The 18233-nt window shown below is 36.7% G+C and overlaps 1 protein-coding gene across 1 annotated transcript in view; it reads right to left on the reverse strand.

The window, feature by feature from the left end:
• BLTP1 (bridge-like lipid transfer protein family member 1) overlaps positions 1 to 18233 on the reverse strand; it is a 186021-nt gene that overhangs the window by 132705 nt on the left and 35083 nt on the right. Inside the window, exons 14-19 of the mRNA XM_052654644.1 lie at positions 11309 to 11464; positions 10949 to 11046; positions 8006 to 8184; positions 7732 to 7838; positions 6537 to 6742; positions 108 to 335 (exon numbers count right to left, since the gene is read on the reverse strand). Of these exons, the coding sequence (XP_052510604.1) occupies positions 108 to 335; positions 6537 to 6742; positions 7732 to 7838; positions 8006 to 8184; positions 10949 to 11046; positions 11309 to 11464 (974 nt within the window). The remainder of the gene's footprint in view (positions 1 to 107; positions 336 to 6536; positions 6743 to 7731; positions 7839 to 8005; positions 8185 to 10948; positions 11047 to 11308; positions 11465 to 18233) is intronic.

Consider the following 18233-nt stretch of genomic DNA (forward strand, 5'->3'; position numbering starts at 1 on the left):
GTTTTGAATCTGAATTATTTTATGTAAGTATGTGCACACACTACATCACTTCCTATGCTAGGTGGACTTCATAATAGACTCAACTGTTTTGATATGCAAACACTTACAACAGGAAGACGTCCATGAACTTTGTACAAATTAACAAGTACAGTAATATCCCAAGGACGCAAGGTAAGTGGATGAATTGACTTTGCTGAACTTTCATTTTCTTTTTTGTCATTTTCCATCCCAACAGCAGTCCATCCAGAACTGGATGATGTTGACAGGGACAGAACAGGACTTGAAATAACCTCTTCAAAATCCATGTACATGTCATCTTCCCCAAAGTAGTTTTCCTATAAATAGTAAGAATAAATTGCTATCAAGAGATATGTAACAATAATGTTTCACCTTAGAGCCTGAAATTTATAAACTAAGCATTTCCTTATCCTATTATAGAGTATTAGTCTATTTCCTAAAATGAAAACAAGATAAAACACCCAAAAAGCTTTCAAGTTCTAACACTGATACTAAATAAAACATAAGTTAAAACTAAAGAGGAAAAAAAAAAAGTAATAGAGACATTTAAGATAGGTAACAACTCCAAGTCAGCATGACACTAAGGCAAAAACAAAAAACAGCTATGATTTATATATTCTTAATAAATGGAAGCAGAGAGTTCACTGGATTATAAATTATTTTATAAAATGTGTCAAAACTTAAAAATTTTTAATTTGTTTCAGTAGATATTTCACAAAAGTTCTGAATTAACATGCTGAATGTGAATACTAATTTTAAAGTAATTTTGACACGAATAAAAAGTTGCTATAAAATCTATAATGCAGAGTCTGCATCAAAACTTAATAAACTACTAACATAGGTAACATAGAATTTACAAAGTAATTTAAAGTAAAGGCATATCTTTCTTTATGCTCTTTGTTCTTATTTTTGTTTATGTACTACTATGGAATTTTTTAGTTAAAACAACTGAGGTTCAATATACATATGGTAATGCAAAAACAGTTAAAACTGGACACGGAACAACAAACTGGTTCCAAATAGGAAAAGGAGTACGTCAAGGCTGTATATTGTCACCCTGCTTATTGAACTTATATGCAGAGTACATCATGAGAAACACTGGACTGGAAGAAACACAAGCTGGAATCAAGATTGCCAGGAGAAATGTCAATCACCTCAGATATGCAGATGACATCACCTTTATGGCAGAAAGTGAAGAGGAACTAAAAAGCCTCTTGATGAAAGGGAAAGAGGAGAGTGAAAAGTTGGCTTCAAGCTCAACATTCAGAAAACAAAGATCATGGCATCTGGTCCCATCACTTCATGGGAAATAGATGGGGAAACAGTAGAAACAGTGTCAGACTTTATTTTGGGGGGCTCCAAAATCACTGCAGATGGTGGTTGCAGCCATGAAATTAAAGACGCTTACTCCTTGGAAGAAAAGTTATGACCAACCTAGATAGCAGATAGCATATTAAAAAGCAGAGACATTATTTTGTCAACAAAGGTCCGTTTAGTCAAGGCTATGGTTTTTCCAGTGGTCATGGATGTATGTAAAAGGTGGACTGTGAAGAAAGCTGAGCGCCAAAGAATTGATGCTTTTGAACTGTGGTGTTGGAGAAGACTCTTGAGAGTCCCTTGGACTACAAGGATATCCAACCAGTCCCTTCTAAAGGAGATCAGTCCTGGGTGTTCATTGGAAGGACTGATGCTAAAGCTGAAACTCCAGTACTTTGGCCACCTCATGTGAAGAGTTGACTCATTGGAAAAGACTCTGATGCTGGGAGGGATTGGGGGCAGGAGGAGAAGGGGACGACCGAGGATGAGATGGCTGGATGGCATCACCGAACCGATGGACATGAGTCTGAGTGAACTTGGGAGTTGGTCATGGACAGGGAGGCCTGGTGTGCCTCAATTCATGGGGTCGCAAAGAGTCGGACACGGCTGAGCAACTGAACTGAACTGAATGCAAAAACAGTTAATACTTCTCTGGCAGTATTCAAAACTGATATTGTATCAATACAACCACCTACACCTGCTAACTAAATCATTGCTTCTATTTAAATTAAAATAAAATTCAGCCTCTTTAATTTTAGATCCTTTATAGATATTCACATGTAATACCAAGAAAATAAGATACTGAGAGAAATATTTGTAGAATATTTTAGGCTACAAAATGGTCACGAGAGAAAAAAAATCTGTGTTTGTGGGTGTTTCCTCCCTTTGCATCTGAAGAACTACTCCTTTATTCCTTCAAGAATCTCTAAAACCTTAGGGAAAGAAAAGGCAAACAGAAACCACAGCTTTCCAAAAATATTAAACACATTTCCCCTTGCATCTTTTACCTTAGATTGCATCATCTGATGCTCTATGGCAGTTTTAATAAATATAGGAAATCAAATATTGAGACTTTAAAAAATTTCAAAATTTATTCAGCTAGCACTTCTTTAAGAGAACCTTTGTTAATCAATCTGGAGTGTCCATCCCAGGCCAACCTTGATCATCCTAGACCTTTCCAGAATTAATTTTTCCTGTTACTGTACATTAAAGGATTCCTTGTTAGTTAAGTCTTCAATATCCAAACCTCTGCAACTGTGAAATTACAAAAGGAAGCAAACAAGTAAGCAATGATAAAGTCAGATTCACACAAACACCCATGCCACAACTAACTCTACTGCTCATGGCTGGTAAAATTTGGTCAATTCTTCTCTCTTTGATTATCAGATGGAGTAGCTATCCAAGAGTACAATGAAAATCTAAAGCAAAGTGAATTTTCAAAATCCTGGAAAAATGAAAAATTTCATGAAGTAGCTGAATGTGATTCTGAATAACTGCTCAAATCACAGATAAAATATTAGTTATAAGTGAAAATCTGGATGGCTTAGGGAAGTTACCTATAAAAAAGAGTAAATCAACAAAACCTAGTGATGTTTTGTTGGGGCATTGTTGAAAGCATGATTTGAGTATCAAAAGAATAAAAGCAAAGTATAGAAAACTGAATAAATGATCAAATATTTTTCTTAAAATAGTTTCTATCCATAAACATGCTACAGAGACCCTAAAGTACTGTCATACTATACAATCATATTATACATTTCATTGGAAAAATTATCAAAATGAATCAACACCTGATTTGGTCTTTGCTCAAAGAAGCAGTGCATATTTCTTCAGAGCCTAAATCTGTCCCACTCTGAAATGATTTCATTTTCAAATATTTGCTTCAATTTTCAAGATAGAGCTAAATATTGCTGTAAAGAGCAATACTGCATAGGAACCTGGAATGTTAGGTCCATGAATCAAGACAAACTGGAAGTGGTCAAACAGGAGATGGCAAGAGTGAATGTCGATATTCTAGGCATCAGTGAACTAAAATGGACTGGAATGGGTGAATTTAACTCAGATGACCATTACATCTACTATTGTGGGCAGGAATCCCTTAGAAGAAATGGAGTAGCCATCATAGTCAACAAAAGAGTCCAAAATCCAGTACTTGGATGCAATCTCAAAAACAACAGAATGATCTCTGTTCGTTTCCAAGGAAAACCATTCAGTATCACAGTAATTTAAGTCTATACCCTGACCAGTAAAGCTGAAGCTAAAGTTGAACAGTTCTAGGAATACCTACAAGACTTTGTAGAACTAACACCCAAGAAAGATGTCCTCTTCATTATAGGGGACTGGAATGCAAAAGTAGGAAGTCAAGACATACCTGGGGTAACAGGCAAATTTGGCCTTGAAATATGGAATGAAGCAGGGCAAAGACTAATAGAGTTTTGCCAAGAGAACACACAGGCCATAGCAAACACCCTCTTCCAACAACACAAGAGAAGACTCTACACATGGACATCATCAGATGGTCAATACCAAAATCAGATTGATTATATTCTTTGCAGTCAAAGAAGCTCCATACAGTCAGAAAAAACAAGACCAGGAGCTGACTGTGGCTCAGATCATGAACTCCTTTATTGCCAAATTCAGACTTAAATTGAAGAAAGTAGGGAAAACCACTAGACCATTCAAGTATGACCTATATCAAATTCCTTATGATTATACAGAAGAAGTGAGAAATAGATTTAAGGTATTAGATCTGATAGATAAGGTGCCTGAAGAACTATGGACGGAGGTTCGTGACACTGTACAGGAGATAGGGATAAAGACCATCACCATGGAAAAGAAATGGAAAAGAGCAAAATGGCTATCTGGGGAGGCGTTACATATAGCTGTGAAAAGAAGAGAAGTGAAAAGCAAAGGAGAAAAGGAAAGATATAAGCATCTCTGAATGCAGAGTTCCAAAGAATAGCAAGGAGAGATAAGAAAGCCTTCCTCAGTGATCAATGCAAAGAAATAGAGGAAAACAACAGAATGGGAAAGACTAGAGATCTCTTCAAGAAAATTAGAGATACCAAGAAACATTTCATGCAAGATGGGCTCGATAAAGGACAGAAATGGTATGGACCTAACAGAAGCAGAAGATATTAAGAAGAGGTGGCAAGAATACACAGAAGAACTGTACAAAAAAGACCTTCATGACCAAAATAATCACAATGGTGTGATCACTCACCTAGAACCAGACATCCTGGAATGTGAAGTCAAGTGGGTCTTAGAAAGCATCACTACGAACAAAGCTAGCGGAGTTGACAGAATTCCAGTTGAGCTATTTCAAATCCTGAAAGATGATGCTGTGAATGTGCTGCACTAAATAGGCCAGCAAATTTGGAAAACTCAGCAGTGACCACAGGACTGGAAAAGGTCAGTTTTCATTCCAATCCCAAAGAAAGGCAATGCCAAACAATGCTCAAACTACTGCATACCTGCACTCATCTCACACACTAGTAAAGGATTGCTCAAAATTTTCCAACGCAGGCTTCAGCAATAAGTGAACCATGAACTTCCAGATGTTCAAGCTGGTTTTAGAAAAGGCAGATGAACCAGAGATCAAATTGCCAACATCTGCTGGATCATCGAAAAAGCAAGAGAGTTCCAGAAAAACATCTATGTCTGCTTTATTGACTATGCCAAAGCCTTTGACTGTGTGGATCACAATACACTGTGGAAAATTCTGAGAGAGATGGAATACCAGACCACCTGACCTGCCTCTTGAGAAACATATTTGCAGGTCAGGAAGCAACACTTAGAATGGGACATGGAACAACAGACTGGTTCCAAATAGGAAAAGGAGTACATGAAGGCTGTATATTGTCACCCTGCTTATTTAACTTCTATGCAGAGTACATCATGAGAAATGCTGGGCTGGAAGAAGCACGAGCTGGAATCAAGATTGCCGGGAGAAATATCAATCACCTCAGATATGCAGATGACACCACCCTTATGGCAGAAAGTGAAGAGGAACTAAAAAGCCTCTTGATGAAAGTGAAAAAGTAGAGTGAAAAAGTTGGCTTAAAGCTCAACATTCAGAAAACAAAGATCATGGCTTCTGGTCCCATCACTTCATGGGAAATAGATGGGGAAACAGTAGAAACAGTGTCAGACTATTTTTTGGGGCTCCAAAATCACTGCAGATGGTGACTGCAGCCATGAAATTAAAAGACACTTACTCCTTGGAAGGAAAGTTATGACCAACCTAGACAACATATTAAAAATCAGAGACATTACTTTGTCAACAAAGGTCCATCTAGTCAAGGCTATGGTTTTCCCGGCATGTATGAATGTGAAAGTTGGACTGTGAAAAAAGCTGAGTGCCGAAGAATTAATGCTTTTGAACTGTGGTGTTGGAGAAGACTCTTGAGAGTCCCTTGGACTGCAAGGAGATCCCACCAGTCCATCCTCAAGGAGATCAGTCCTGGGTGTTCTTTGGACGGAATGATGCTAAAGCTGAAACTCCAATATTTTGGCCACCTCAGGCGAACAGTTGACTCATTGGAAAAGACTCTGATGTTGGGAGGGATTGGAGGCAGAAGGAGAAGGTGATGACAGAGGATGAGATGGCTGAATGGCATCAGCGACTCAATGGACATGAGTTTGGGTGAACTCCGGAAGTTGGTGATGGACAGGGAGGCCTGGCGTGCTGCGATTCATGGGGTCACAAAGGGTCGGACATGACTGAGAGACTTAACTGAACTGAACTCAAGATGGAGCTCCAAATAACTCTTTGCTTATTATTTACCATGAAGTAAAATTGTTGGTTTTTAATGAACTCACTTGAAGTAGCCTTTTCTGGTACATATCCTCAGATAACAAAGTTCTTTTATACTTCTCTGCCACATTAATTACAATGTGTTAAAATTGTCCATGTACATATCTATCCTGCTATAATCCTCTAGCCTATCTTCTTAGCAACAGATGCTATATCATTTATCTCTAGCAACTAGCACAAAAAAATGCTAAATGAAGAGTTTTAAAGACTATATTTAACAAATAATTTTATAATTGAGCCTAACAACACAAGTTCAGTCAACATATAATATATCCTAAATGCTTTAAATCATAAAACTGGCCATTTGAAATGGTCTCAATATCAGTTAGATAGTTAACTGCTTTTCCTACATTTAAAAATATGGACATTCTTTTAAAAATCTTACCTTAATACACAGAAAGGCATTTAATAGAGGTCCATAGAGAGTTATCTGAGAATCTGGAGAAAGTTCCATTTCTACATGAAGTTTATCAGGTGGAAGTTCTGAGGGATCAATAGGAGGGCGTGAAGAAGTAGAGGGAGAAGAAACAACTCTGTCTGTTTTCTGAGATGGCCTTAACACAGATAGCATTGTTTCTTCCATTTCTGACACTGGAATTAATTGAGGGGAAAAAAAGAATAATGTTTGAGTGGAAAGGGGGAAAAGGATCTCTTAAAAGTTCAAGGAACTATTCACTAAAAAATTCTATTTTGTAAATATGAAATTAACTAACACTAATAAAATGTCTCCAGTATATAACGAAAACAAAACTAAAAGACTAATAATTAAAAATGCAATAAAGAATAGACTTCATTGAAATACATATAAAAATACACAAATCCAGAAAGAGCTCCAAATAAGTCTTTGCTTATTATTATTATTACTACAAAGAATCAATAAAAAGTTTTCATTAACAAAGGCAATATTATCATCAAGTTCTGGCAATATACAGTAAAGATGGGTCAGAACTAGGCTCTAACTATACTTGGACATTAAACTATAAAGTTAGTTTCACATAAACAGCTATACAAATGCACTGTGGCATTATCCAGATCTATATATAAAAAAGTTACAAAAACTATTCTTTAATATTTAACTCACTGGAAAAATACAAAGAAAATATTTTCACTAGATTCTAATTCCACTTTGAACCCAAATAAAGCTGCACTTAAGCCTCAGGGAAACTATAAATAATATGACAGCCGTCGAAATGCATTAAAGAAACTAATATTTTACAAAATCAAGCACTCTAAATCTACAGATGTACATATACCTGATTTCATACTCCAGCTCTGCCCACCAGACCTTGAGAAAATTATTCCTTTCTCTGAGCATATTTCCTCAACTCTACAATGACAATAATATTATAATATCTATTTCACAGAGTTGCTTTAAGGATTAAATGAGATAAAGTAAACCAAGGAACAGCTTGGCCTAGTATTGATAGCAAATGCCCAAAGAAAGTTATACCAAAAATCTTAAAAAGCATAATTATGTCAAAAGAATAGATACATTTCCACAAAGTTTTAATTTCTTCTTTGTATCCCTGATGTTTATCAATTTTGATATTTTAAGATACTGATTATACAGAAACACTTACATGACTGTTTCAGCTGTTCATCTGCTTTTTGTGGATAAATTGGATGCCATGTATAATCAATTGTAAGCATGACACTTGGGACAGTCCAGCATTCAACCCAACCAGCCCTTTGAAGAGTAAAAAATAAAGTTTCTAGTCAGGTACTTATTCCTTTAATTGTATTTAAACACCAGTTACATATAAATGAATTCCACTGTTATTCTCTGAAAGGACTGAAAGTGTAATTTTTCCACATTAACACAAAATACTTAAATTGCTAATATTAAATACTTACTTTTCTTGAGTGATGTTCCGCCATTTTGGTTTGACTGTTTTCTGGCCACTCTGACATTCAGCAGGAATACCAGTATCATGAGTCATTTTATTGGCATGGCAATTCTTTACCAGCATAAATAATGAGTATTTACTAGGGTGGCAATCTGGTAGAAACAAATGAAGGTCAACATCTTCACCCTAGAAAACAATTTATAATAATCCAAGGTATTAAAACAGGTACAGAAGTTTGCTAGAATACTATTTACAAGCAAGTCTATCTATAATACGCTTGAGAATAAATTCAGTAAAAGTAAATCTGAAATTGCAAATTTACACTGAATAGTCAGTTAAGTAACTGGAATAAGATTTTACATTATCTGAAATTCTGCTTAGAAAGTCAAGAAAAAAATCAGGGAAACAAACTGCAAAACTTTTAGAGAACAGTAAGAAGGTTTCCTTGGATATTTCACATATAATTCAATTAAAAAAACTAAAATTATCTAATATGAGCTCAGATAGAATATGTTGAATATTTTCATTAATTTTAAAAATATGATTGTCTATATTTAGAAAGTCTTGGTTCCTCAACTGGCTTTTAAGAAGTATATCAAAGGATCTTTCACTTTTTTCCCTTCAGTTCAGTTCAGTCGCTCAGTCGTGTCCAACTGTGTGACCCCACGAATCGCAGCAAGCCAGGCCTCCCTGTCCATCACCAACTCCCGGAGTTCACTCAAGACTCGCATCCATCGTGTCAGTGATGCCATCCAGCCATCTCATCCTCTGTCGTTCCCTTCTTCTCCTGCCCCCAATCCCTCCCAACATCAAAGTCTTTTCCAATGAGTCAACTCTTCGCATGAGGTGGCCAAAGTACTGGAGTTTCAGCTTTAGCATCATTCCTTCCAAGAAATCCCAGGGCTGATCTCCTTCAGAATGGACTGGTTAGATCTCCTTGCAGTCCAAGGGAGTCTCAAGAGTCTTCTCCAACACCACAGTTCAAAAGCATCAATTCTTCAGCGCTCAGCCTTCTTCACAGTCCAACTCTCATATCCATACATGACCACAGGAAAAACCATAGCCTTGACTAGACGGACAGGTGCCCTAATCTTTGCTCATCTTGATGCCTGGTTTCTTAACAGGCACCACAGTAAGCCTTACTGCCTGGGCCCAAATTCCAACTTAGCCACTCACTAGCTAATGACAAGTTACATAAACTTGCCTCCTCAGTTTCCCATTCCATAAATATACATAAAGTGAAAGTGAAAGTGAAGTCACTCAGTCGTGTCCGACTCTTTGCGACCCCATGGACTGTAGCCCACCAGGCTCCTCCGTCTATGGGATTCCCAAGGCAAGAATACTGGAGTAGGTTGCCATTTCCTTCTCCAGGGGATCTTCCTGACCCAAGGATCAAACCCAGGTCTCCCACATTAGAGGCAGATGCTTTAACCTCTGAGCCACCAGGGAAGCCCAAATGTTCATAACAACTACTTTAAGAAGGTTGTTCTGAGAATTAAATGAATTACTACACATAAAGCAATTGGAATAGTGTCTGGCACTAAGAAGATGTTAAAAAGTACTGGCTGCTCATACTATTGCTTTTATTTTTTACCACCATAACCTCCATCAATACTACAACTACTGTTGATTGTATATACCTTAAAATTAGATGTACCATGAATTTTGAACTCCTCAGAGCTGGCTTTTAGATAAAAGGAAGAAAGGTCCTTGTGTATTCCCTGAATTCAAGGGTACAATTAGAAATGAAATACTGTTGATCTTTGAATAATACAGGTGTGAATACACAAGTCCACTTATGCGTGGATTTTTTTTCAATGGTAAATACTACATTACTATATGCTCTGCAGTTGGTTGAATCTGCAGATCCTGAACCTTGGATACAGAAGAACCAAGGATATGGAGAATCTAAGGAGAACCAACTCTAAGTTGCACATGAATTTTTTGATGGGAGGGAGAGTCAGCACCCCAATCCCCAGACTGTTCAAGGGTCAACTGTACAAAAAAAAGTAAAATCTAGCTCACAGACTCAGTAAAACATTAGAGCTACAATAAATTCTTAAGAGAAAATAAAGATTAGTCACAGAGGTTAGAAATGAGCGCTAACAAAATAATTGACTCGAGGAATTATTTTTCATCAGCCAACTTCTTTTTAACCGAAGTACAGTTACTTACAATATTATTCAATATACTCGTTTTAGTTGTACAACAGAGTGATTCAATGTTTTTATGGATTATACATTATACAAAGTTATGACAAGATACTGATTATATTCCCTGTGCTCTACATTACATCTCTGAGATCTATTTATTTTATAACTGGTAATTTATACCTTTTAATCTCCTTCACCTATTTCACCCCTCCCCCTTCTAGTAACCACTAGTTTGTTTTTTGTATCTGAGAGTCTATTTCTGCTTTATTCATTCATTTTGTTCTTTAGATTCCAAATATAAGTGAAAACATACAGTATTTGTCTTTCTCTGTCTGACTTATTTCACTATGCATAATACCCATTCTAGGTCATCTATGTCACAAATGGCAAGATCTCATTCTTTTTTAAGGCTAAGTAATACTCCAATGAGTACATATACCACATTTTCTTCATCCACATTCATTCATCTGTCAATGGGCACTAAGGTTGCTTCCATATCCTGGCTACTGTAAATAATGCTGCCGTGAATACTGGAGTACACATATGCTTTCAAATTATTGTCCAACTTCTTAGGTGAACTTAGGGAATTTACAGGAATGACAGAATATTGCAACTAACTACCAAAAAAAAAAAAAAACCAGAAGCAATTTTGTGTCACTAAAGTTAGTGAACAGCTGAGGAAAGCCAAAATACTGCAGGCTGGCAACAGAATGGGCAGGAGAAAATAAAGATAAGCACCGGGAAATCAAACTTACTAATAAAGCTGTGGAACAAACAATGCATCCAATTATACGTACTTTTAAAGAGAACTTGGTATTACATGTAGCTGGAACAAAGTCCGTAAAAGGCAAAGAAAAATCAATGTTTAATGTTTCCCCACAGGCTGCCAGGTACACTGCAAAAAAGAGAAAAAGAAATTTAATTTCTAAAAAAAAAAATTAAATTAAAACTGCCTTAAATACATACTCATACAAAATTAAACTTAACTGCTTAGTTCAATATGAATTCTGAAATAGTTCTCTGAGAGCCTCACAAGACAATGCAAAAAAAGGTCAATTCTATTATCTATTAAAACTACAAAATCAACACCAATTTTGTTTGTTGGTATTTGTCTTAATGAACAGAATATTTAACCTAATTTTTTTTAAAGTACCTACCATTTTCCTGTTGTTTAGTGGAACAGTCAATCCAGTTGTGCTGATTAGCTGCCCAAATCATTTCAAATTGATGAAACATGATTTTAAAATTCCATGTATATGGAACAAATGAGAAAATGTCTGGTGCACTATCACTTGACCAGTCTTGAATTAAATCTAAAATAATTGAAGTAGGAGACAAAATGTACAATTAATTGAAATTCAGAAAACAAGATAAAAATATTCTAACATCAAAAATGATGTTTTCAATTGTAACTAAAAAGATTTTTTATACAAAAATATTAAAAGGTGATTAAGATGGAGCTAAATTAAAATTGCAGAATTATCAACAACCTCGTATATGCAGATGATACCTCTTTAATAACAGAAAGTGAAGAGGAACTAAAAAGCCTCGTGATGAAGGTGAGAGAGTAGAGTGAAAAAGCTGGCTCAAAACTCAACATTCAAAAAACTAACATCATGGCAAACAGATGGGGAAAATGTGGAAACAGTGTCAGATTTCATTTTCTTGGGCTCCAAAATCAATCCAGATGGTGACTGCAGCCATTAAATTAAAAAATGCTTGCTCCTTTGAAAAATAGCTATGACAAACGTAGACAGTGTATTATAAAGCAGAGACATTACTTTGCTAACAAAGGTCAGTATAGTCAAAGCTATGGCTTTTCTAGTAGTCATGTACAGATGTGAGGGTTGAACCATAAAGAACGCTGAGTGCTGAAGAACTGACAACTTTCAAACTGTGGTGTTGGAGAAGACTCTTGAGAGTCCCTAGGACAGCAAGGAGATCAAACCAGTCAATACTAAAGGAAATTAATCCTGAATATTCACTGGAAGATCTAATGCTGAAACTGAAGCCCCAGTACTTTGACCACTTGATGCGAAGGGCTGACTCACTGGAAAAGACCCTGATGCTGGGAAAGACTGAGGGCAAGAGGAGAAGGAGGCGACAAAGGATGAGATGGTTGGATAGCATCACTAACTCAATGGACGTGAGTTTAAGTAAAGTCAGGGAGATAGTGAGGGACAGAAAACCCTGATGTGCTGCAGTTCATGGGTTCGCAAAGAGTTGGAAATGACTTAGCAACTGAAGCACAACAATAACAAACAGTTTGACAGTAAAAATGCTCACTTACTAATCACAGTTACAGATAAGAAAATTTTTAATGTATTTCATATACCTATTATATCTTTAAAGAAACTTAAGAAGATAAAAGAGCAAGAAAATCACCTGATAATCAGCTACTCAAATATCTAATATTGTGGACATATCTCATTCTAGTTTTTTCTCTATGTAAATTTTTACAGTATCCTAGATGCACATGTTTTATGTATTACTTTTTGTCACTGAACTCAAAATTTTGCCATGTTATTTAATAGACAGTAACAAAGATTTTAATGATAGTTCATTAAAAAGATCTGCAAAGATTTATTTAACCATTTACTGTACTTGGATATTTAGACTTTCTTCAAATTTTTATTGTAGATGATATATGTTATTGCATATATTTCCATACAAGATATTTTACATATTCAGAATTATTCTGTCAGGATAGATTTCAAAAGTAGATTTGCCAGGTCAAAGTTTATGAATTTTTTAAGGTTATTATAAATCACAAGGACTCCACAGCTGGCTCAGTGGTATAGAATCTACCTGCCAATGCAGGAGATGCAGGAGACACAGGTTTGATTCCTGGGCCAGGAAGACCCCCTAGAGAAGGAAATGTCAACCCACTCCAGTATTCTTTCCTGGGAAATCCTGTGGACAGCGGCTCCTGGAGAGCTACAGTCCATAGCGTCGCAAAGAGTTGAACCCGACTGAGTGACTAAGGAACAATAAATCACAAACTGCTTTCCAAAAGTAGTAGATCAATTTATGTTATTAAAAATGTATGGTCAACTATCTATTTCACTGTACCTGTTCCTGCATTATATTTCTTTCTACCTCTTTCTATTTTTATTTTTTTTGATGGCAGCTAGGGTGCTGCAGCTTGATTTCTGATAACTGAAAAATGATATCAGTTTAATTGAATATTTTAATTACAAGGAGGGTTGAATATTTTTTCATGTCACTTTATTCACAAAACAAATATCTACAGAATGTCTACTGTGTGTACACTCTGTTCTAGACCCTGGGAATACAATGTGAGCAAAACAAAGTCTTGGCCTTGGAATTACAGTCAGTCAGCTATACTGACTGCTGATTTACTGTACTGCTGCATCAGATGGTTTAATTGTTGCTTTTCAAAATTGTGTTCATATATTTTGTCTGCATATCCTTTCATACTTTAAACCCAACAGGCAAAAGCTCTTTGTACTATACAAAGATATCACAGTGCTTTTCCTTCTGGCATTCACATAATTTGCATGTATTGTATACTCACAGGAATCACATTCTTCAATAAATCATATCCTCCTAAAGGTGTCAAGCTCATCTTTGTATTGTCAAGCTCATCTTTGTACACTCAGTACATAATACAGTGCTACAAAAGCAGAACTTTGTGTATTTGATAGAAGCAAGTACCATTATTATAACACAAACTCTTGACAACCAGATAGTCCTGGGTTTATATTCTGGCTTATCATTTTACTAGTTATATAATCTTGAACAAATGACTGAAATTCTATTGGTCTTCTCTTTTACAAAATGGGGACAACTGCACAGACTTATTGTGAGAATTTAGGGGATAATAAGTGAACTTTTAGCACAGAAACTGTCACAAGATAGCACATGAATGGTAGCACTTATTAAAGATAGTCTAAGAAAAATAATAGGCAAAATTAATTATATATTTAAAGTTATTTTCCTTGAATTTTAAAGGATATCTTTAAAGGAGAAATATTAGATTCAGTAAAGAAATCAGAAGTCAAATATTATATTAACTCATTTTAAAAATAACTGCAATGTACAGAAACTTGTACACATATATTAAATCTTCTCTTGGGAAAATGACAAAATAATTTAATATTAAGTTTCAATAAAAATTAATATTAATAAGATGCAGAGTTTTACTATATCAGCAATAAAAGGCATATGGCCAATAAGGTCCGTCTAGTCAAGGCTATGGTTTTTCCTGTGGTCATGTATGCATGTGAGAGTTGGACTGTGAAGAAGGCTGAGCGCTGAAGAATTGATGCTTTTGAACTGTGGTGTTGGAGAAGACTCTTGAGACTCCCTTGGACCGCAAGGAGATCCAACCAGTCCATTCTGAAGGAGATCAGCCCTGGGATTTCTTTGGAAGGAATGATGCTAAAACTGAAACTCCAATACTCTGGCCACCTCATGCGAAGAGTTGACTCATTGGAAAAGACTTTGATGTTGGGAGGGATTGGGGGCAGGAGGAGAAGGGGACGACAGAGGATGAGATGGCTGGATGGCATCACTGACTCGATGAATGTGAATCTGAGTGAACTCCGGGAGTTGGTGAGTGACAGGGAGGCCTGGCGTGCTGCGATTCATGGGGTCGCAAACAGTCAGACACGACTGAGCGACTAAACTGAACTGAGACTAGAGAAAGGAAAATTCCACTTAATTTTACTTTCTTTTAAATACATTTTATTTCTTTTAACAAGCAATCCCAGTAGTTCATCGTATCTTACAGTATCTATGCTTACTTCTAAAACTTTATTTCTACACACTAACATACCTAACTATGCTGACTGCATCATCACTAGCTTTAACACAATGGTCAGCACTCAGGAGGTGCCCAAACGTCATCTCTGGGATTAATCAACTACACAATACAAAATTTATCACTCATCAAGTTGTTTTTCCTCATGTTTTTCCCTCATAAACATGTTTGGTTCTGCACTTTTACTCAAAGCATTCATCCCTTCTAAAATAATGGAGAAGAAAATGGCAACCCACTCCAGTACTATTGCCTGGAAAATTCCATGGACAGAGCAGCCTGGTAGGCTACAGTCTATGGGGTCGCAAAGAGTCAGACACGACTGAGCGACTTCACTGTCACTGTTCTAAAATAAACACACTCTTTGGTAACCTCTGTGTTAAGGAAAATGCTAACCATCTTTAACAACAGCATGACCATACAGAGAGAACAAGGGTCTATAGTCAAAAAATTGTTCTTAAATGTCTCTCCCACTTATTGGCTTCATGAGTCTGCCCAAGTTGTTGAATGTTTCTTCAACCTCCTCACCGTTAACTCAGGGATAACAGTAACAGCTGTCTCTTTTCAGAGTTGTGAAGGTGATAAAAATGAATATGCTTTGGAATGTTTTATGAAAACACTATGCAAATTTTCATTAATGTTACTGAGTTCATTTACAAAGATCATTTCAGATCTTAATGCCCTTCCTTCCTTTCTCTAATTGCCTTCAGATCATGGGGATTTCCTCTGTATTCACATCTTACATGTACTTGTTAGGGTCACAATTCATGCTTGTGCAATATACTTGACATTGATAAATAAAGAAATGCTCATAAGCGATGTGCTTAGTTGCTCAGTCATGTCTGACTCTTTGCAACCCTCTGGACTGTAGCTTGCTAGGCTCATCTGTCCATGGGATTTTTCAGGCAAGAATACTGGAGTGGGTTGCCATTTCCTTCTCCAGGGGATATTCCGGACCCAGGGATCGAACCTGCGTCTCTTGTCTCCTCTGCACTGCAGATGGATTCTTTAACTGCTGAGCCATCAGGGAAATCTAGACCACATTAGTTGGAGGTTAAATAGCAAGGGAGAGTTCTAGGGTGGACCTTGGACCACTGGAATGGTTGTATATTACACCATAAGGGCAGTGAAGCTGCTGTGGGAGGGTGAGAGGTGAAAGTACAGGAGAAGGCTGGATGTTAGACTGCAGGTCAAGGGCATAACCACAGTGGAACATTCAGAGGTTAGACCAAAACAGAAGGGCTTGAGGTTAGACTACAGCAGAAAGCTGGAGACTGGCTAGAGGTGAGACCCCAGATAGACTGAAGCAGGTCACCCATGTAGAAGACAGGGTGGTTGCAGGGGGAGGGCCGCGGTCAGGGGTGGAGTGGGAATGTGCAAATAGGTCATGGGGATGGATCCAGTCTGGGCTATAGGGAAGGGACAGAGTCAGACAGAGTGAGAGGAAGGAAAGACATAAGTGTGGGGAACTGAGGGAGGCCGGGGGGATAGGTGTGACAGATGCCACAGCTAAGTCCCCTTTGCCCCTGGCTTTGAGCTCCCAGCCCACCTCCTTCTTGACCAACAGGAACCACACACTGCCCTTCATGCCCAGAAGGGGGTCTGGAGCCAAGACTCCCTTGCCCGAAGGTAGGCTCAGGCTCCAGAACTCACTCTCCCGATACCCTCCTAATTTTCTGCAGGTTGAGATCATGGTTTGTATTTGTTTTGAATCATTATTCATAAGAGACTCTCAGCTTATAGTGGTTGCATTTATTTACTTGATATTACTAATTAAAAGGCTGAAATATAATTGCTAGTGAAATAAACACAAATTCAAATAATCTACTAATCTAAGGAAACCAATGTAATTTTATAGTTATTAGTCAATTTCTATTTTAATGTCTTACAAGTTTTTCAAGTATCTTATCTACAATTTCAATATATTCTGCAGTACAGTTTCCCCACCAGATTACACAACATCTTTACTGATAAATATTAAAAATTATGGTAACAAAATATTTTTACTAGGAACCTCAAAAACTATTTCCAATATGTATTTCTCTTTAAACCAAAAAATGCTCTTATTACCAGCTGGTTTTACCAAATAAATTTAGAAAAAGGAAACTTTTTGATGCTTGATGCTTAATTATTGGTAAGTCAAGCATACTAAAAATCAGTAAATATACAGAATGTTTGAAAAATTCAGCTAAACATGAACTAACAGGCAATTTGTTAACTACATTCGTTTCAAATATACATGGAATTTTTTTCAATGGTAGTGGACCAAACTGTAAAACACATCTCAACAAATATTGGGAATGGAAAAAAAAAAAGTTGTGAAGTTGGTAATTTAAATATTAGTCTGGGAAAAAACCTCATTTACAACTTACTTTATAATTAAGTAAGTTGTAACAATTACTTAAATAATTATTTATAATTAATATAGTAATTAAGTATATAATTACAACTTGCTTTATAATTTGCTGGCCTATTTGCTAGGCCAGCAAAAGTCACTCAGTCGTGTCCGACTCTTTGTGACCCCTCGGACTGTATATAGTCCATGGAATTCTCCAGGCCAGAATACTGGAGTAGATCGCCATTCTCTTCTCTGGGGATCTTCCAAACCCCGGGATTGAACCCAGGTCTCCCACATTGAAGGTGGATTTTTTACCAGATGAGTCACCAGAGAAGCCCAAGATTACTGGAGTGGGTAGCCTACCCCCCTTCCAGCGAGATCTTCCCAACCCAGGAATCAAACTGGGGTCTTCTGCATTGCAGGTGGATACTTTACCAGCTGAACTTCCAGGAAAGCTACACCCTATAAAATATCCATCAGGTGGTACTGGGATTGTAATACTATTATAATGTCGTGTTCTTCTCTTATAGTAAATGTAAGTCAATTTCACTACTGCCAGTAAAGACATTCTTTCTGCCTTTGTTTTGAATCTTTCATTCTTGAGGCAGCTCTATATTGTTTTTATCATGGAGTGATCTTTGTATCACACTGAAATTGCTTATGAACAATTTTAGCTCACTAATAACTAATGTAAGAATGGTTCATGAGACATACAAATAGATAATTTATTTTCTGCAAAAATCTGTCAATAAAGAAATGTAAAACTGAGAAAACAGAAAAGCAATTCAAACACCATGACCAAGTACGTTTTCTCCAAGATTAAACTAATATTACTCTGACTATCTTTTTTAAAGAATAAAAAAGTTTTTAAAGGATTCTAGAAAGATTTCTGGGGGTTTCCTAGATGGTGCAGTGGCAAAGAATCCTCCTGCCAATGCAGGTTCGATCTCTGGGTTGGAAA

The sequence above is a fragment of the Budorcas taxicolor genome, chromosome 17 (assembly GCF_023091745.1).
Source record: "Budorcas taxicolor isolate Tak-1 chromosome 17, Takin1.1, whole genome shotgun sequence".
NCBI classification, from domain to species: Eukaryota; Metazoa; Chordata; class Mammalia; order Artiodactyla; family Bovidae; genus Budorcas; species Budorcas taxicolor.